The 21,695-nt window shown below is 33.4% G+C and overlaps 3 protein-coding genes across 21 annotated transcripts in view; 2 read left to right on the forward strand and 1 right to left on the reverse strand.

Annotated features, from left to right (window-relative positions):
* LOC105146655 (uncharacterized) overlaps positions 1-9,988 on the forward strand; it is a 157,679-nt gene extending 147,691 nt beyond the window's left edge. For 15 of the 19 annotated variants that reach the window (XM_087415871.1, XM_087415873.1, XM_087415874.1 and 12 more), the window contains 13 exons: positions 334-414; positions 825-974; positions 1,479-1,499; positions 1,645-1,912; positions 2,441-2,827; positions 2,992-3,150; positions 3,233-3,423; positions 3,733-3,963; positions 4,190-4,690; positions 4,873-5,055; positions 5,342-5,444; positions 5,526-5,660; positions 6,613-9,988. In XM_087415871.1, coding sequence (XP_087271997.1) covers positions 334-414; positions 825-974; positions 1,479-1,499; positions 1,645-1,912; positions 2,441-2,827; positions 2,992-3,150; positions 3,233-3,423; positions 3,733-3,963; positions 4,190-4,690; positions 4,873-5,055; positions 5,342-5,444; positions 5,526-5,660; positions 6,613-6,725 — 2,523 coding nt within the window. In that variant the 3' untranslated portion in view covers positions 6,726-9,988. Of the gene's footprint in view, positions 1-333; positions 415-824; positions 975-1,478; positions 1,500-1,644; positions 1,913-2,440; positions 2,828-2,991; positions 3,151-3,232; positions 3,424-3,732; positions 3,964-4,189; positions 4,691-4,872; positions 5,056-5,341; positions 5,445-5,525; positions 5,661-6,244; positions 6,320-6,612 lie in introns of all 19 variants that reach the window. The other 4 variants (XR_015548234.1, XM_087415858.1, XM_087415875.1 and 1 more) reach the window with 4 other exon arrangements.
* Positions 9,989-10,395: 407 nt separating this feature from the next.
* LOC105146642 (uncharacterized) lies at positions 10,396-14,557 on the forward strand. Its single transcript, XM_011057040.2, has 11 exons — positions 10,396-10,733; positions 11,158-11,339; positions 11,411-11,586; positions 11,778-11,952; positions 12,022-12,194; positions 12,322-12,473; positions 12,557-12,690; positions 12,756-12,932; positions 13,017-13,201; positions 13,283-13,383; positions 13,498-14,557. The coding sequence occupies exons 1-11, from the start codon at positions 10,607-10,609 to the stop codon at positions 13,671-13,673; spliced, it is 1,758 nt and encodes a 585-aa protein (XP_011055342.1). The 5' UTR covers positions 10,396-10,606; the 3' UTR covers positions 13,674-14,557.
* A 380-nt stretch (positions 14,558-14,937) lies between these two features.
* On the reverse strand, positions 14,938-18,965 carry Pak3 (p21 (RAC1) activated kinase 3). Its single transcript, XM_011057039.2, has one exon. It carries the CDS (start codon positions 18,701-18,703, stop codon positions 17,126-17,128), a length of 1,578 nt encoding a protein of 525 aa, XP_011055341.1. The 5' UTR covers positions 18,704-18,965; the 3' UTR covers positions 14,938-17,125.
* Between the last annotated feature and the right edge of the window lie 2,730 nt (positions 18,966-21,695).

A 21,695-nucleotide genomic window follows, 5' to 3' on the forward strand; every position in this document is an offset into this window, starting at 1 on the left:
AGTATAATAGGTGCTGTAATAAATTAAAATTATGTGTCACACTAAGGAATATAATGTTATCAAAATAATAATATTATCGAACATAATATTGTTGAAATTAAAAAGTCTCTTTGACCAATATTTTTCACACGATACTCGCGAAAGAATTTCATTTACGGACAAGATTAGAGATAGGGTGTTGAGAAAATAGAGATTCTGGAGCGTTATTCTAGAATTAACGATGGCAGATTTCCCTTTTCTCTGAGATCTGCTCCAATTGAAACATTAGCTTGTCCTTTGAGCAACGAAACTTGAAGGTTTCGTCGTTCACTCGATATCCTTTCTATGTCGTAGGCCAAAGTGCAGCAGCTCTACAAACTCGATCGACTGCTTCAGGAGGAATCTGGCACACTGCATAGTCTCCAGCAGGACAAGGTTGGTATGAACCTAATAATGACCACTTAGAATAAAGCCTTTAAATTGCTCAAAAAATTTCGCGTATATGTTTTAAGAATGCAATTATAACGACCTTCCACCAAACTGATGAATGTACGAAAGCCTTCCGAGTTTCTTCTAGAAGAAATATATTCTGTAATATTTTTCAAGATAATTCTATCGAATTTGATTTTAAGCTTCAAGAGTTCCGAGTAATCTCACCCACACAAAGACCCGATACGATATCTATTATATCCTTCACAATTTAGAGGAGAGTCGATGTCGTTATTTGCTTGAAACTAAAACGATATTGTAACAATAAATTACGAAATGACAGGAGCTGCCCTTAATTCCAAGATATAGAAATCTACAATATCACATTACACGCCTGGTCGACTTAATGCTCGCAGGAAATACTCGAGAAAGCTTTGGGCGGGTTGCGCCACAAATTGCAAGGTAGCAGAAGCAATTTGGCCGAAGCGGAGCGATATCGGAAGCAGCAACTCCTGTTGGAACGCGAACTGAGCAGAGTGAGGATACTGCTCGCCCATAACTCGAAGGTAGATAATTTCGAAAATGTATATCCGTGACAGCCGCTAACACGCGCTTTCGCCTTCCTGCATCCCGATTGGTCCATACGTGGACAAATCTATTAAAAATCGATGCAGACTGATTGGCAGAAAAACAAGTAAACTGCGCATCAATCCGGATTTCAAAATGCGAGTAATTGCTGTTCGTAATTCTTCGTATGTTTTTTTAACGTCGTGAAACGTATTGAATATTCCAACGCGCGTCATTGTTGCCGATGTTTCTGCTAATAGAAATTTTTTTGACGATACGAAGTTACTCGTTTATCAATGAATATTTGAATTTGAAGTGAACGTCTGCTTCATCATTTTATCGTGCTTTTATTAAGTTTGTCTTTTATTATTCTTTGTCAATCTGAATTCGCGATATCGCGAAAATAATAGTAATACAAGAAGATAGTAGTCACGAGAGAATGTAAATGGCGAGAGTAGATTGTATTACGTATTGCAATTAAAGTCTCGATTCACTGTTTCCAGGTAAAGCCAGTATTTTTCCAGGTAAATTGCATTATTCACAACATTATACCATTCAGTTCCGTCATTCGCTGTTTAGTTGCCATTCTCGTAATGTGACAGTCGGCTAACGATCAAAGTCGCGCAATCTTTTAATCTGATAGTCCGCAATTCTCTCACGTGCTTTCAGAAACTTGAGGAAACGGTCGCCGAGAACGCGAGATTGGAGCAAGATTTGGTGGTGCTGAGGCAAAAGGTGCAAGCATCCAGAAGATATGCCGGTAACGTCGCGAGGGACACTTCGAGCACGACCGCACCACTGGAAGCGGAATTACGACGAGTGCAACAACTCGTCGGCGATCTGCAGAGACAGAGGAAGGAACTGAGCATTCAAGTTCGCCAATTGACGGAGAAATCTCATAGTTTGGTGCAGCAAATTCGCCCGCAGCCACCGCACGGTGAGTTTAACAATTTAAGGTGTCGAAACCATCAAAAATTTCAAAACTTAAGGATTAATATTGACTCAAGATGACTCAAATTTAACCAAAGACTGCAAAATTCATATTGTAATAAACTGTCATTATTAATCAAAATTTATTATTAATTTATTATTACTTTATCATAATCAGGCTCGTCCAATAATTGGCTCGCGAGCTAAACGCTTCCACCTCTCCAGCTTCTCATTGAACGAGACAGAAAAGTATACAGGTCTAGGCAGAGTTCTAGCGTTTATTTTTTTTTTTTTCTCTCTGTTTCGCTCAATAAGACAATGGAAGAGAGGTGGGCAAAACATTAGACAGTCCTAATCTAAATAAATTAACATAAAAAGATTATTTTAATCAGTAATATAATACATTCATAGTTATCCTTGTATACTAAATAAAACAGTATATTACATTTATTGATTATTTGTTAAACATTAATATCGGGATGTATATTTTTCATAAAAAGAGAATGATGCTTACAAGATACAATTTTCTCCTTAGCTCCTCAGGTGCATCATTCGAAGAAACGTACGCAAAATTCTTGGTTGGAGACTGATTTAGATTCCGGAATAACCTTGGACCATGGTTTGGACTCACCGTCAAGTCCGTCTTTGTCTATCTCACCTCCGAACAAACAAAATGATAACTCCCACCAACGATATGGTTCTCCTACCCAATACAAGGACTTATCCCCATTGAATCGCCCACATAATCAGCAATCCTTCGTACAACCCTCACAAAATCACATATCTACGCTCTCGCCGCAGCTGCGCGAACAAATTCAACAACACCAATTAAAGCAACAATTATTGAAAGACCAAATGCAGGGCAAGGGTAACGTGATTCAAGTGGTACCCCTGTATATTAATACGGATTCAAGAGTAGCAGGTAATATTCTTGTTGGATTATGGCAAAAATTCATCCTATTAATATTAACAAATATTGTTACTAATGATGTTCACGTGTATTTGGATAAATAACAATTAATAGCAATTAGCGTAGTCACAAAATAATTCTGATATTCAAGTATCGATTTGTATTTTTAACGCAAGGTGATTACGTCGCCGACACGAGCAAGTATAACGGAAATATAATGAATGGTACGCTAAATCCTGCTCCGGAATATATCCCGCCACCGCCGCCCCCTTTGAGCGAGGAAGCATTGTTATTGAATGATAATTATAGACAAAACGAGGACAACAAATTCGCCGGTAAGTCGCCCATTCCACTGCGGAAACATTATTAAACCTGACACACGTCGGAAATTTTATTCTTCTCTCCGCGCCTTCGCAGGATTAATGCACAATCGCGAGAAACAAGAGATTAAGACGGTGCGCATAGTGAAACGCGAATCGGAAAGGCGACAAAGGGACCGTGGCGACAGAACCGGCAATCTTGGAATTCCTCTGACGAACGGCCTCCAGGCACCAGGCGGCGCGAAGAGATTGTCCGATGATGATTTCGGAGGCTCCCAGAAATTCGAAGTAAGATCGTTTTCGATTATGCGTCTTTTCAAATACACTGAAAAAAATTTACTAAATCTTAATATTTCTTTGAATAGTACCAAGTAAATAATTACTTACAGTAAATAAATATTTACTCAATAAAAATGATAGTTAAATCACACAAATTAATTCTTCAAACAAATACATGTTTACATTTAGTAAATATTTACTTAGAACTATTCTAACAAATATTTATTAAAACTTATTTTTTTCAGTGTATTTGAAATCTAATAAAAAAAAACATCAATTTCTTTAAACTTATACTAATGCAGATCTTTTAACAACTAGAAAGCTCAGCTTGGTAGAGTAGTGGAGGAATCGCCAATTGTTCATGCGCAGAGCACGGTTCAGCTGTCCGAACTGGACGATGTTCAATTCCAAAGAAGCATGTCTCTGCCACGTGGTTTCGGCGGTCAAAAACAGCAGACTGGAGTACACTATGGACCCGTGGTACCTCCACCGCGAAGCGACAGTATGCATGCCCTGAAGAGTATGATGGCACGTCGGCATAAAATTAGGGTAAGTCCTGCCAATAACTTGCCTAAAAAATACAATTCCAGGTCACTTCTCAGGTCACTCCGTACAACAATACCTTACTTCCGTTTATTGATGTATATATAGTTTTGCGAATATTATTGATAATTTTATTCTACTCCGAGCATCCTGACGCTCGTCTCGCTCGCTCGTTTTTGTTAATCCCTTCGATCCCGGCATTTTACAATTTTTTTTTGACGCTCCATCGCAGTTCGAAAGTCATGACGGCAGCTCCGATAGCACTCTGTCACCGTACACGGATAGTCCTACGTCCAGCTCTCACATGCCGATGAGCTCTCCCAACTACTCAACCGCCTCGTCGTACAGCCCATGCCAGAGCCAGAATTATCCGTCGCAAGCGACGATGGTCGCCGCGCAGTCTCACTATAACAACTACTCGCTTGGACCGTACAGGCAATACGAGAAAATCGGCACTCTCGTGGGTGCCATGAGCCCCGAATTAACATCGCCGACTAACGTCGGCATTCACGAGAGACCGACTACCGCAACGACGGTGAACACAAACCAGTCTGATTCGCCGCAATTGTCGCCGGTGTTCAAGAGCGAGGCTGCCAAACAGATTATCAAAGAGATGACGGAGAAGAGGGTGGAGGGACCGAGACGAAGGCAAATTCCTCGCGAGAAAAGGCGGCATTACACTGTGTCTAGTAGCAAACCAGTGCTCGATCTAGAGGATACTTTCTCGAAGATGGTATTTTTTGTTTCATTCAATTTCTGTTCTCTCTCATTTCCCTATCTTCGTCTACCTCTGTCTCACTTTGTCTATTTCCTGTCACTGACTTTCATCGCTGCGCTGTGCCGTGCTATTGCCCATCAGTGGCAGTTTCCTTAATTTTTCGCTTTTACGTTACGAGAATCTTTGATAATTTCTAGGGCATGGGTAGAGCCAGGGACGATCTGGACATGGAAAGAGCGCTCAGACCCAGGATAAACGCTCCTGACGTGGTGCGATCAACGTTAAGTCACAAGGAGTTGAAGTATAACGAGAGTACTATAGACCAGCTATTAGGCACGCCTAATAAAATTGTCATTCCCGAGAGATATATTCCTGAGCAGGTATTTATAATTTGTACTCATTAATTTCTTTAAATTTCATAAAAATCAATTTAATTACACTTTGTTTTTAATATAAATTCCGATTTAAAAATCGGAAAGATTATATGTTAGAAATTTGTATTATGAAAAATAATATATTTTATTTTATTTATATAGAATTCTTCGATATATTGGAGAATTATATGTATAAATAATATTATTGAATCATTATTGAATAAATTATATTAAACTGAATTAATTGAACTCTAAATATATGTTATTATATCATATGTTATTATTTTTCCAGACACCGGAGCTAACAGCAGAAGAACAAGAGCAACGCTTAAAAAAGGCGGAAGCAATTAGGAAAATGCTCTCAGAGACAACCGTGACTGCACCGGAAGGAGGTGGTATGCGATATTTTTTTTCTCCAATTATTTATCATTTTTTGTGACAATGATTACAAAAATATTTTGTAAACCTGATTTCAGACGATAATTCTAACGTAGAAAAATCAGACACCTTGAAACGCAAAGTAGTGGAAGAAAAACGGCAGAGGGAGCACATTCTCCAACTCAATCAGATACTGGCGAAGCAAGTAATGGAGAAAAGTAAAATGGTAGCGGGTACGTGTCGATAACACTCCAAATACGATCGCTGCATGATTGTAATCGTTTTTACGTACATCTATGGCAGCATGCTCGTTTTGTTAAGCTTTCAAAAAGAAAAAAAAACGTATTTCTTTACCACGCTCGATCAATGATGAGTACAGTTTCTATATTGCTGTTGTGATGAATGATTTTTATTTTTCTATCGCTTAGATGTTCTATAATACATCGCAAACACCTCGTCACTAGTCACAATCCTTCGCGACAGTCAATCAAAAGTGTCAATAATTAGTATTGACGCAATTCTGATAGGTTATCGCAAAGCATTGGCGACAAAGTGTTTGTGACGCATTGTAGAAAGACGTCCTTTATAGAAGCGTTTGACGCTCGGTTTAACGTCAATGTTCATTCGGTTTGAGCAATTTACATTATATTGCGCATACGCGTAATCTTCTCACAAATGCGAACACGCATGCATTACTTGAGTTATACGCTATTTTTATACGATTTTATTAATGGCTTTCGTTCAAGACAGCGAATACAGTCTCGTCTTAGGGAGTATGAATTGTTGTTTGGATTGTTTTGTGCTTGTGTGTATATAGGTAACCAGGCACACTGACCGACATGCTTACTCCATCCCTCCCTATAGGACACGCACGTCACATTATCATTTTCAGGTTTGTTTTTTCATCTTTTTTTTCCCTTCTTTTTTCTTCTATTTTTTTCCTCCGATCAAGCTAAGCAGATACAACCGCAATATTACTTCCATCGATATACGTTTATTGAAATAGAATAACTATTTCAACTATTGTGTGTAAAAAACGATAATTCATAGGAATAGTCGAGATATAAATGATAAATAAAAATATATAAAGTAGTAAAAGCGTTGAAGGTAACAAGACTGCATTTTCAATAAACGTATTAATTTGTAATTTATAATTGCTTCATCATGTCTCTCGTTCACCAACAGTGAAAGCTCTAGCAACGCTTCCCTTGAAAACTGAATCAAGCTTGGATGATGACGATCTCTCACCAGTGGCTCCTTTACCGCTTTATCAGCAAAGAGAAAACTTCTATTCCTAAGCATCGTTCCAAGAATACAAACAGAAGCACAAAAAAACTACTGCCAGTACCAAGAACAAGAAAGAAGAACAAGAAAGAAGAACAAGAAAATAAAAAGAGGGAGGGAACTTTTTTCTCAACGACTAGTTAAGAAAACGGAAGTTCATGCAACATACTGAGGAAGTGCTTTTTATTTGCGCACTGATTGCAATGTATATAATGATCGACTAAATAATACGGTAATATAAGTAGTTGTCATTATTTGTTATATATGATAAGAGCTCGTAACGTACAAGTACACACGAAAAAGCGTATGAAGAAAGCGCAGAAAGCGGTAACTACGCGATAGAAAGGACTATCAATGCATCATCAAACGGAGCTCATCCCTTTTTAAGTACTAAATCGAACAACATCGCGACTTACTGTGTCATTTTTTACTAATTCAGGCGTTCGGCCGTTAAATAACAAATCTGGCGGACGTCAGATCTTACCCGCGTGACTAATCTAATACGCTTCCGGGCGATATATTCCGGCTTTGGAGAAACCTTTACCGCGTCTCTTCGCAGATCGAAAGTTCTTTTTCGAAAGTTTTCAAATCGTACCGCGTATTTGTAAGTATAAGAGACTGTAAAACCCACCCGACTGAAAATCTGGTTTGGATATCGTTATGTCCTTTCCCGTTTTACGTACAATCATTTTCACGAGGCAAACTTTTATATATAATATGTCGACAAACGAGACTTGCGTATCCTCGCCGAAGTGTCTGTGAGCGAGATGGTACCATTAGATTTAATGGCGCGGCCAGATTCTTCATTTTAGCGGCGACAAACAAAAGTATGCGATTGTAACGTGTCAAGCATGCGATGAGATGAAATTGGAATGAAATGGGCTTTCTATAATAAACTATTACCTAAGTTTTAAGTTTTAAATCGTAATAGGTTTTTTACATTAAGTCGTTATCCAAGTTTAAATCTTAAGCCATAAGAAATTAATCAATCACAGTTGGATGTGAGAAAAATAATTGACTATAATTGATCAATTTCTTACTGCTTAAAATTTAAAGTTTGAATAATGACTTATTGTGGAAAGCCCATAAAAAAATTGACCGATCATAGTCGATTATTCTTTTCACAGATTATTCTTTCAACTGTGATTGATCAATTTCTTATATATGACTTAAGGCTCTTCAGTAGTCATCATTAATGAGTCGTGGCGACAGAAATGAGAAATGACACTTTAATTTTTATTATGTGCCATTTGTAAATGAAAACAATTTGAAACAAAATAATGAGATCGTTTTAAAACAATTGTAAAAATAGAAAGCTATCCTTTCTCTTATCCTCCCCTGACAGTTAATAATCGTAAAAAGTGATAAAAGGCACATGAAGTACTTTTAAGTCAATACACATGCGTAACCTATTTTCACTTTTACGTGTCTTTTATCAATTTTTACGATTATTTACTGACTGTAAGGGGAGGATAAGATAATAGTTTTCATCCATTTTATTTTCAAAATGTTTTAAAGCGATCTCGTTATTTTGTTTTATCCAAATTGTCTTTAGTTGACACATAACATAAAATTAACGTGTCATTTCAATATGTGACGATTACCCAGAAGTCTTAAGACTTAAAGCTTAGGTAATAGTTTATTGTAGAAAACTTATTATAGTCACTAAAGAAAACAATCGCGCTAAAATCGAGCCTTTCTAGATTTTATTCGCCGAACTTGGCGACAAAAGCAAGTGTGTGAATTACCATGTAAACTAGATTTTAAGAAATTCACGATACATACGCTTCTGAAGCGTCTGTTGCTATTAGCGTTATATACACGATTTTTCATGGGCCATTGTAGTATGGCGTTTTAATGTTTAGAGCAGTTGTCACACATAAGAGAAGAGTGCCAAATTCCTATCACGAGCGATTAAATAATCGTCAATTAAAAAGAATCGCCGTACCGATCGATGCAGGATACGCTGGAGCATTTGTTATATGTAAAAGTAGAAATTACGGAAAAAACGATCATACGATATATGTATCTTATATTACTTTTAATTAGTTCGGCTTGATTTTTCAAGTTGAAAACTTAATATCGCGATATTACTTCATCTTTTAATATTATTAATGTATCCCTCCAGCGCCGAAGTGCAATTTTGGACACAGTCTTAAATATATATGTAATTTACATTCAATATATAAATATATATATATATAATATTATTTATATATATTTATTGCTATAATACATAATTCATTATTACATATATAATATGTAATGTATTGTACAATAATATAATTATATAATATATTGTATTATTGTATATCATAATGATATATTAAATATCATATATATGTATATATATATATATATATATGTATATGTATATATATATAAATACTGGTCCAAAAAAATATTAGATCAGCAAAGTCTAATCAAGATCTAATAATAAAGAAATTATAATAATTTTATCACAATTATGTACTCATCACCGATCTTATTATAGCATCCACATTTCACCCGATGCTGGATATTGAAAAATTATATATGATTTATATATATATATACGCGTATATATATATACATATATAAAATATTTGAATACATATATAAAAACTACTCCAGAAAAATATCATTTAGGGTCAGCAGAGTCTAATCCAAAATTAATGAAGAAATTATAATTCCATCAAAAACTGACTCACCGCCGATGCTGGAGGGATAATTGTAAACGTAATCAGCTCCTTTTTATGCGTCCTCCAACTTGACTCTTACTTAACATACACACACTCCCGAGCTCTTAGCAATAAGTTTTTATAACGATATAATCTACGCGCGCGACACACACATATAATACACACGCACGTATCATTGTATAGCACGTATAATTTCCTGTACATAATCGTGCACGATATAACGGCACGCCCAGTCGAAGAAATTGGAGAAACACCGGCTACCTTTTGCAACCGCGACGTACTTTGCAAAAGTCCACCATTAACTCAAATAGCAACTTCGAGGATCGCAAGCGCGCGCGATCGATAGTATCGAGGATCGCAAGCGCGCGCGATCGATAGTATCGATAATCGCGGTATGAGCGATCGCCGCCAATTTCAAACGCCGGTAAATTTCAAATCCTCGCACCGGTAAATTCTCATAATTTATACGAGTCATGTAAGCGATGCGACGCGAAATATCGCAGAATATTATTAATAGAAACATTATGCGAATTAACACGGGAAAGAAAACTGTTATTGTTATAACGATGAAATAAAAATTGTATGACGAGCAAAAACGATGAAAATCCATTTTTTATCCTTAATCCAAAAAAATAATGGTCTTAAAAAAAATAAAGATCTTTGTTGAATTAAAATAAAATTTAATAGATATCAAATTAGCTTAATTAGATAATTAATGATAAAACAAGATCGTTTTATCATTTATTACTATTGAATCTTCCATTATTTTATTATAAATTTAAATAAAGATACCACGACTGATTGTGAATCAAAGTTTTTAAATTTAATGTTCTTTTTCCAAAGTTCAAATTCAATAAGAAAACCGTTGAGGAAAAAAACAAATTATGAATAAATTGGTAGAAACCTAGGACTTAATACTTGATATAATTTTAAAACCAGTTTTAAAACCAGTTTTAGAACCAATTTTGATACCAGTTGTTTACTTTGTGCATTCTGAATCTTATTACTTTCTCTCTCTTCAAGACCCTATTATATCTATCTCGTTTTTTTAAGTGCAAAAATTTTCGGGAACTCAAGCAAATAGGATCTACTGATAAACATGTGCCACGAAAAATTAAGGTCATTTGAAGTCACGGCTTGCAGGCAAATCGCGACAGTCTGTCAATCTGCGGGCTGATAGGATAGTCTGATCATTGCCTTGCCTGATCATAAAAATGGCGCATATATTAAGGTCCAAGTTCATGCACCTGTCATTGAAGTACGCTAATCCCATCGCGCTTCACGTCCCTGTGCCCTTAAAGTATCAACGATTATGTTTTCACACCAGCACTATTCTCGATGGTATGGCATTTATTCAAAAACTATGATTTTTTCTTGCAAAGTTAGTCGATTTTGAGGTTACCTCCCCAAAAGTGAACTAAATTTTATGAAAATATCTGTGAGAGATAAAATTATTCGTTTACGATACGAACGTTAAACGAAAGTGTCGAAAACCAATGCCTGATAATTATAAATTAAGTTTTTCGCTGCGATCGATAAAACAAATTTCTGCGTCTTTCTGATTATGCAATCAATTTTTTAATTTTCACTCGATACCTAGCATTCAATCTGTTTGCAATCATTTCAGCATAATTTCTTTTTCCAGCGATTTTCTTATTTAAACATTACTTTGCAGAAAAAATATTTTACTCAACTGCATATCTACATTTATTGCAAATGAAAGTTTTAATTTATGAAGATGAACATAGAGAACATTTGTTTTCAGTAATAGGAAAAAAATTATCGATGCCATCATTATCACCTACTATGGAAAGTGGCACCATAGTGAAATGGTTAAAAAAGGAAGGTGATAAGATTGAACCTGGCGACGCTATTGCTGAAATTCAGACTGACAAAGCCATTGTCACAATGGAATTTGACGACGAAGGTGTGATGGCAAAGATAATCGTATGTAGCTTAGCAACGAATCAATCAAATCATATAGATTGCATCTAAATTATGCAACATATATTGATTAGGTACCTGAAGGAACGAAAGATATTAAAGTAGGAACTCTGATAGCTCTCACTGTGGAGGCTGATGAAAATTGGAAAACAGTAGAAATGCCAGCTGATCTAGCAGAAGCTTCTTCAGCAGCACCATCCTCTACTGAGGCAAGCCCGCCTGTTACGAAAGCTGAACCACCACCCGGCCAGTATGATTCTTTAATAAATATACTGTGCTTTAAAGTAATGTTGAAATAATGCTCACATATTTACATATTTAATTCTCTTAATATATTAGATTTAAAAATAATACTGTGTATAACGCTTATGCACTTATACGCTTACAAATCAACAGTTAACATTTTCAGAATCTGTTTCTAAATATTTCATTTATTTTCAGACAAAACATTGCCATGCCTGCCTTGTCGCCAACCATGACAACAGGTACAATTGTAAAGTGGTTGAAGAAGGAAGGTGATGAAATACAGCCGGGTGATGCGTTAGCAGACATACAAACAGACAAAGCCGTCATGTCCTTTGAATTGGAAGAAGAAGGAGTACTCGCAAAAATTCTTGTGCATATTTAATTATTAACGATAAAAAATTCTACATTCTCTCTTAAATTAATTAATATTATTTATTAGATTCCAGAAGGATCTCAAGTACAAATTGGACAGTTGATAGCGGTTATGGTTGAAAAAGGAATGGACTGGAAAAAAGCTATTATCCCGACATCAACTGAATCAGCAACACCTGCAGCACCAAGTTCTACTAAACCGGCCGCACCAGCTGATGCAAAACTACCATCAAGTGGGCAGTATGTATTAATTTTTTAGATAATTTATATAATTGAATTAATTTTATTTATTTATTATTTCCATATTTAACGTAACATATTCTTGCAAATGAATAATTGTACTGCAATTAATATATTTTTTGTACAGAGTGTATGGTTTGGCAGTAAAGAGATTATTGGAAGAATATGACCTGAGTTCTGGAACAATTAAGGGCACTGGACGTACGAATCGTTTATTGAAGAGCGATGTTTTGGCGTACATTCAGATACACGATGTTAAAAAAGTTACGCCTAAATCCGGTAAATATGATATATTGGAATAATACTGTCTCTCTTGGAGTATCTATATAATATTTAACACTTATTGACTATTTTTTTTATAGCACCTCCTCCAGAAGCTGTTAAAACGCCAAGTTTAGAAGAGATATCTGTCCCATCTGACCGACCATCTTCATACAAAGATATTGAAATATCCAACATTCGTGCTGTTATCGCTAAACGACTTGGAGAATCGAAGGTATTGTATTTGTAATAAAATTTAATTAATTATTTAATTTAATCGAAGCAACTTTTCTTTTCTAGAGAACTATACCACACTCTTACGCAGTTATGGATATAAACATCGACAAGTTACTTGAACTTCGTGGAAAGTTAAAGACAGAAGATATAAGTGTGTCAGTTAACGACTTTGTTACCAAGGCTGTAGCTCATGCACTTGTTGAATGTCCTGATATAAATACGTTATATCAAAATGGACAGGTTAATACGATTAATTTTACTATGTTATATAATTGTGTTAAGCTACGCAATTCAATTATCATATTAACAATCGATAACTCTTAGGTTGTTCGAGTTCCAAAAGTGGATGTGTCTATAGCAGTTGCGACAAAAAATGGTCTGATTACTCCAATAGTATTCGATACTGCCACTAAAAACTTAACGGATATTTCTAAAAATATTCGAGAATTAGCCGAAAAAGCGAAGAAGGGACAGCTCAAACCACACGAGTTCCAAGGAGGAACATTTACGTAAGCCTTGATCGATCGATATACGTAAAGTATGTTTACATATGTGTACGTGTATACTACATATGCAATTTTATTGTACAGAATATCGAATTTGGGAATGTTCGGCATCAAAGAGTTTTCCGCTATTATAAATCCTCCACAAACTGCTATTCTTGCTGTAGGCGCGGGACGCGAAGAACTGGGTAATTTTTGCGAAAAACGTTTTGTGGATAATACCAAACTAATTTTTCTAGCTACTTTCTAGCTATCAAACTAATTTTTCTAGCAACTAATAATACTTTTGCAATGTCTTGCAGATTCCTCATTAATAAAAGTAACAAAAATGTCAGTACAGCTATCGTACGATAGACGAGCAATTGACGAGGATCAAGCGGCTAATTTCTTGGCTATTTTAAAAGCAACACTAGAGGATCCAATTTTTCTCACAGCTGGCAGAATACAAGCACTGAGGTACAAACGTGATGCATATTAATCATTTCTAAATAAACTCTTGTTTATTGCAAAAACAGCTTTCTTGCATCAAGAGAGTTAAATATTGTTTTTTTTTAAATAGAATTAAGTAGAAGAAATATTAATTAATATAACTTGTATATGTAATGTATATAATTGCTAACTGTTTTTGAAATAAACACAAGAATTGATTAATATTAATTCTATTTTTTGTGCCAGATATATAATCAAAAATATAAAACAATTTATATATTTATATGAGTGTTCTGCAAATAACTGTTCATTGTAAAGTTCAAATGATTCTATTATCAAAAACTTTGATTAAAGGAAATAATTTATGTATTTATATTGCCAAAATGGACACATTCTCACTTCATTTATAAATTAATTAGTGGCAACATTAAGTGAATCTAAATGTTAATTGTGATTTTTTTAAACATTCTTTGTAATATTTCAGTATAATTTTTTAATTATTAAAAAAATTTTTTATTAATTTAGGTATCCAAAAAATTGATAGAGAATAAGTGTCCATTATTCTATATTTAAAATCTTGTAAATAATAATTAGAATATTAATATTTATGTAAGTCTACTTTTGTAAAAATCTTCAAATTATTGACCCTGTGATATAACACATGGGAAGCATGTATATCTTTTGAGTTAAAATTATGAAATATAAATGTCTTCGTTATATTATTATAAATACTTAGATATAAATTTATGTCTGAATATTGAAAAAATATGTGAAATATAAAGCTCCCAATTTACTTCTAATAAATTTATTAATTGGAAATATGTATCAATAAATAGTTCACTTGTATATTACTTGTAATTTAAATATTATTGGATTAGTTTAATGACAATATGGAATGAACATATTCCTAAATAAAACATTTCCTAAATAAAATATTTATTGTCTAAAATACGTGATATCTTACGAATGTATCAATATCTATTTATATTCATATACAGAAAAATTATATATATATATATATATATATATATATATATATATATATATATTACAATTACATTATATATGCAATTCTCAAAGTCACATCAGAGCATCTCATGTCTTTTTAGAAAGCAAAAATTAACATTTGTACAAATATTTAATTTTTATTATAATCACAATTTTATTATTATTGCTTGATGATATTTTTAAGTTTATTATTAATTAGAATTATTTGTATTTATTTAATAAGGCATTTCCCGCATTTAATTTTAATTTTCATAATCTTTTTCAAAAACTTTAAATACTCATATCTTATCAAAACTGATAAAATATATAAATAATAATTTTTTATTCCAAATCATACAAACGATTACAATACTGTTTAAATATATTTACTCGTCAACAGACATTTAATATGTTATATGATTGAAGACAACACTTGTCTAGCTTTCATGTTAATTATTATAATATAATTATATACTTTAAACTATTGTCACAATTTAATATTTTCATGTATGGTAATTGAATATCATGTATATAAGACAAAAATTATACTTTATAGAAATATTTAATATAACTTAACTTTCGTTTATCACAGTCGTGATTTCATATATACTTGATATTACTGCTCAAATTATCTTAAATATCTAGATAAGGATATAGAATATTCACTTTTTACAATAATCCAATCATTTATACGTATTACACGTTCATTATAAACACTTGAATATCAGTTATGTACATATATCAGTTATTTAAAAATATAGCTATATGAATATTATGTTTGAGCAATCTTCGCGCTCTTAGAAAATACAAAAATGTTTTATAAAAGTAAGAATAAAAGTCTTACAAAGTTAGGTGTATGAGTGTGTGTATATGTGAGTGTGTGCACACCTTAATAATTTTATAAAAAATTTTACTAAAAAAAATGAATTGTAGGATAATTGTCGTTATATAACTCATAACAGTTAATTTTCAATGCATTGTCTGACGATAACAAACAGTGTCACTCGATTTCGTGCACAAAATGATTTCATATACGACTAATACTAATATTTCAACGTACAACTTTTCTTATAAATTTGAAAATGATTAATAAATTGAATTGAAAGTAATATAGTCAAAAAATTCTATAAGTTATAAATTTAGTTTAAACCAAGTTATAATCAAAGAACTTATCTTACAATTTATATTATCAAACATGTGCGAACCTTATCCAGTTTATTTTTCTTGGAAAGAGTTAAGAGCTTCAAATTTGAGGCTAATTTTCATTAATTATTATCAGAGTTATGTAACTGATTTTCTGTCTCTCTGATATCTTGATGGTTCTGTACATTGATATAAGTACAGTTTTTTTAAGAAAAATATTCTGTATTATGAACTTTTTATAATTTAATATTAAAAATGCAATATTTGTATAAAATATTGTATAAATTCCACTCATCCTTCAAAAGAGCATATAAAAATGCATTCTGTCCACAATTATCTACAGCTAAAACATTCCATTTGTTGTTTTGATGAATACTGAACTTGAATAGTAAAATGCACATCGACGTAGTATCATTGAGCGGAAATACCTGAGTAAAATCCTAATTCTTCATGAATTATATTGCACACAACAAAATGGATGATATTTCTAGAGATTTAATATTCGATACCTAATCGAATACCGAATATTCCACAAAGCCATATACCGAACGACTGAATATTAGGCACGATTTTTACAAAAACAATGCGACGACTTCCGACCGCACCCCCGTGCACGTGTGCATGTATGATAGGCTTTCTACAAAGAGCCATTACCATTAGTTTTGAGTCTTAAGCCATAAGATACATTGACCAATTATAGTCGTTCATTCATCTCACATTCAATTGTGACTCAAAGAATTAAAGCTTAAGTGTAATGGCTTATCGTAGAATGTAACAAGTTCGTCCGCTAACAATTAGTACAGTTTAGCGTTTGCTTTTAGCAAAGTTAGTATTTTCATTACTTTTGTGAAGAGCACACACTGTGGCTTCTACAAATAGAAAGAAATCATCTATACTTTACTTTTTTTTAGTATTTTTATGATTCAGCCGAATGATAAAAATATTGCTAATTAGAACACCGAATAGCCTAATATTTGTTGCAACTTGTTTAAAAAATCGCTAAATTTACCTAAACATTTTCACAAATGATTTTCACGATACAATCTTGCAAGAGTAATGATCATGATAATTAAGTAGCATTAAAAATAACTTTAGATTGTTATAGAACGATAATACATTATGTAAATAATATAATCTTAAAATGACTATCAACCATTGCTTTGGTTTCATAACATATAAATCAATATAGTAAAATAAAAACGAAGGGCAGTTAAATAAGTTTAAGATGTTAAAATCGAAGTAATAATAATTACGAAATTCTTTTAAGGCTTTCAATTATAAAGTATCTTCTTTTCATTATTTAGCGTAACAATGCAGCAATGAAGTATCGTGAAATTATATTATGAATGCTACAATTTTTTAAATAAATATTTAATGAAATGCTTTGTGGAGAATTCTTTGCGCCGCACGGATCAATGGAGTGAGTGTAGATAATTCCGCACAATTTTCTAGGAATGGATGAGAGAGTAACTCGTCAGCAGTCGCTCTCTCATCAACTTCTGCAGCGAGGCATCTCTCCAAGAAATTTTGGAATGTCGGACTGAGACTGTCCCACCTCGGAATGGACGGTTTACCAATGGCAGCGATCAAATATAATGCCCTCAATGGTGTCTCTTTCATATAAGGTGGCTCTCCTTCGATCATTTCAATAGCCATTATACCTAACGACCAAATGTCCACCTTTTTGCCATATTGTTTCCTTGTTACTACTTCTGGCGCCATCCAATATGGAGTGCCGACCATAGTCTGCCGTTTCTCATCACCGTCGATATTCGCGCAGAAACCAAAGTCTGTTACTTTTACTGTACCATTCATTCCCAACAGCACATTGTCTGACTTAATATCTCTATGAATAATGCCTCTAGTATGCAGGAAGCTTATTGCTTTCAGGACCTCTCTGCAGACAGCTGCGATTTGAACTTCCTTCATCACTGTCTCAGTGACAACGTCTGTGAGTGGCCCACCCTCCAGTAGTTCCATAACTACCCAAAGATGTTCGTCCACAAGGTAAGCATCGAGGAAATTAACCAAATTTGGATGTTGGAATTCCTTAAGAATCTTGATCTCAGTTAGTATCAACTCTTTCTTTGGTTGCTTCGACAAATCTATGTCTTTCACAGCTACCTTCTGATTGTACTGAAGATCAGTGGCTATGAACACAGTTCCAGAGGCACCGGCGCCTACCTCTTTAGTTCTTTCAAAGCGCAAGTTAGGATCTCCGCGTTGGCAAATAGCCCTGAGTTCCTCATATACCTGTTCATCACTGAGTCTTACACCCGTACACTCCGTCTTCCTTCGCAGAATAGGACTCTCCTCTATTCTGATTGGCAAAACATTTTCTTCCTCCTCTTCTTCTCGTGACGGTACATCCTCATCATTACTGATCCTATATGTGTTTAAATCCTCTAGTATCTCAGTGAGGGTCTTCTCCACTCTGTCATTGCACTTGCGTGGCGCCGGTTTCGGCGGTTTCGGTGGTTTTGGTGGTTTCGGAGGTTTTAGCGGCTTATTTACTTTTGGCGGTAGCTCGGGTAACGTCTGTTCGTCGGTCAAACTCTCAGAAGTTAAGCGATCATCGTCAGATTCATCCAAATGATACTTCTTTGTCAGGATGTTGTTGATTTCCTGCGACTCTTCCTCGATCAGATCCTGGGTGACGAACGGTTTGAAGACCTCCTGATCCTGCGGCTTGCGCTTGATCGAATAGTTGTAAAACTTGATGGCCTGCAAAGCAGCGTCGGGATGCTCGTTCTGCTCTGACTTGGAGATCTGGGTGTTGAGCAGACGTATCCATGGGTCTGGCAGACCCTCCAGCTGCCCGGTCTCGGCATTTTTGCTCACGTGAAATTTGTGCGAGACGTTAGTCGGCAGACCAATCTCCGCGGCCACGGTGTCGACGTGGGGACCGCTCCTCTTTTTTGAGAATAGCTTTGTCAGATTGAGACTCATTCTCGCGCGCACTCTCGCGCTCCTCTCCCTTATCCCCGCTCCTTCGCGACTACGCGTAGTAATTTTCGAGAAGAAAAGAAAAGAGGGAAAAAGAAAATAGACGAACGCGCGATTTCAAATACTCTCGATACTCATGCTAATGTTCTGTAACGTTCTGTAAATTATTGTCCGCCACAACGATCACATCGTTGAGTCTCACGCCCGATTACACGCCGGTGGACGAACGTTATCAGTGCTGACAACGTAATAATGACAGACGTATCATCAGACGATATTATTACCAGAGAGAAACCTAAGAGAGGACATGAAGACCTTTTTCCTGTAACCGCAAAATGCATCCGCGCACTACTGCTCTCTGAAGCAATGAATCTCAACTACATAACAATATTCATTTTTATGCTCCTGATGAAGACGACACCTTTTGCCTATATACAAATCGATTGCCTATATATACCATTTGCCTCCATCACTTTTGCCGACAGTTTGTTTTAAAACCCATATTCCTATACTCCATTATTTCATAAATATGTAATGACATATATGTGTGTATATATATATATATATATATATATATATATATATATTAGATGTTGGAATTAATTCGTAGCGTTTTACAAGTGATGGGAAGTACTTTCATTAATGTATTTTTTAATGCTCATGTGAAATAAATAACATTCTTTCAATAAAAACGCTACGAATTAATTCCAACACCTAATATATATATAGTTATATATATATATATTTATATGTTGTTACGCGAATATAATACGTTAATGGCCATGTTCAGCAAAGAAAGCAGCTTTGCAAATATTGTGAAATTCTTCAACACGAATGGTTCTTACTTTAGGTTTTTTATAAATTTAAATGAAACTAATGATATTAAATTAAATTTTACAATAATTGTAAAACTGATTTCTTTGCTGAATGCAGCAGCTAATACCTAACCATGTCCTATCGTGTACTGATAAATTCAGAGAGATTACCTAATTGTGATCGTATTAAATAAATGAGCAATAAATGATAATAATTAAAATAGACTTTTAATTTTTTAAATACAAAAAATTAATAAATAACAGAGCTAATGAGAGCCAATGCGGATAATCAAGTACAACTAGAATTTGTAGATTAAAAAACTTACAAAACTTGCGCTTCATTATCTGCACTGGCTCTCATTAGCCCTATTATTTGTTAATTATTGTATTTTAAATCAACAATATAAGAACTCGCAATTTGCGAGAAAGTTGCCCTCCCGAATATTCAAAATTTATCTTTATATATATCTTTCAAAAATTAGATTGGTGTTACACACCAATCCACTTCGTTCACATCTTCGTCTTTTTTCTGGCCAATATTCTGGTTTAATATGCCAGAGATCGACAGCAAGGAGAAATATTCCTTTTTGCTGCCGACTAAAAGCGTAAAATTTTACGCCTTTGTATGATGCGCGAAACACGAACGCGTCGCGAAGGGGCCACCATATTAATATATAAATTGATTAAATATTAATTATCAATAATAATAATTTTATTATTACATGTGTGTGAATAAATTTATTCCTTATTCGTGTCTATTCGAAACTAAAAATATAAGTATTTGACTAAAAATAAATCTAAATTTAAAAAAATCTCTATGAGGGATGTTTTCAATATTTTGATTTTATAAATCTCAAATATTATGAAATTAGATCAAATTTCTTAATATAAATTTTACACAATATAAAAAACAAAATTTCCAATTAAATATAAACCGGAAATTACTAAATCGATTAACATCCTAAAACTTAAGGCCCATGTACGTATTCTTAACGATTCGAACGATTCGTTGCTGAATCTCATCTCAAAACATGCAGAGAGATAAGAAATTCAGATAAATGATGTAAGATCCAAAAGGGAGATAATTTTTCCTTACATTAATAAATATCGTAAATCGTTTATGTTTTAAATTATTACAATCATTTTCTGTATAATTTATTATTTCAAAATTAAGTATTTTAAAAGATGCAAAATCGCGAACGCGATTTTTTAAAATAATTTAAGATAAAATTCTTTTATTTCTTGACACAATAAACCTATATTAGATCTTACATCATGTTATTATTTTGACTGGTATAAAATCTAATTACTACATATGGATAAGTTATAAAAATTTAGGCTAATGTAGGTGCATTTAGTGCAATTTAGGTAAATTATAGTAACAATTAATAATCATAAAATATTTTTTATAAAAAAGCGAGATTAATAAATTATACGACAAATGCGCTACATTAAAATATCTGTTATTTCATTAGTAACAAGTATGCAAATAATTAGTGTGAAGCAATACAAAGAATATCTTTGAAAACAGTATGTTATATACATACTATATATGTGTATGTATATTATTTTTTTCTGCACCAACTTAAATTTAATCCTGAATGAATATTTGAAAATAGGATAGATAGAAAGAATAATAAAACTATACTTATTATACTGTAACAAACACTGTTCTATATTATAATATCTATAGACAAAAAAATAATTTCATTTCTCTAATTACATTCTCTAATTACTTTTTATATACATATATTCTTTATATTTTTTAATTTAATGTATTTCATTTATTTAAAAAATACGAATACTTTATTAATTTTTGTTTAATTCCAAAATTAATAAAATAGTAAGTACGATCTTAATTTGTTGTATTTCATTCCACATTTACATAATTTCATTAAAACATTGGTTTAGAAATTTGTGTATCGTATGTATTTCGACATTTTTCGTATCATACTCATTTACTAAATTTTGTTAATTGGCCGCTATAATATAAGTCTTATAGATTTCGACAAATTTTTTTATTATTAACATTGTATTGTAAATAATTATTATTGTATTATTAAAGGATTACAATAAAAGATAATATTAAAAAGCTATGCAATGTAATTGTTAATTATTTTATTGTATTTCGCGAATATCATAATGCAATATGATTTTAGCGAAATATAATAAAATAATTA

This window comes from Acromyrmex echinatior, chromosome 19 (assembly GCF_024713525.1).
Source record: "Acromyrmex echinatior isolate Ae372 chromosome 19, ASM2471352v2, whole genome shotgun sequence".
NCBI classification, from domain to species: domain Eukaryota; kingdom Metazoa; phylum Arthropoda; class Insecta; order Hymenoptera; family Formicidae; genus Acromyrmex; species Acromyrmex echinatior.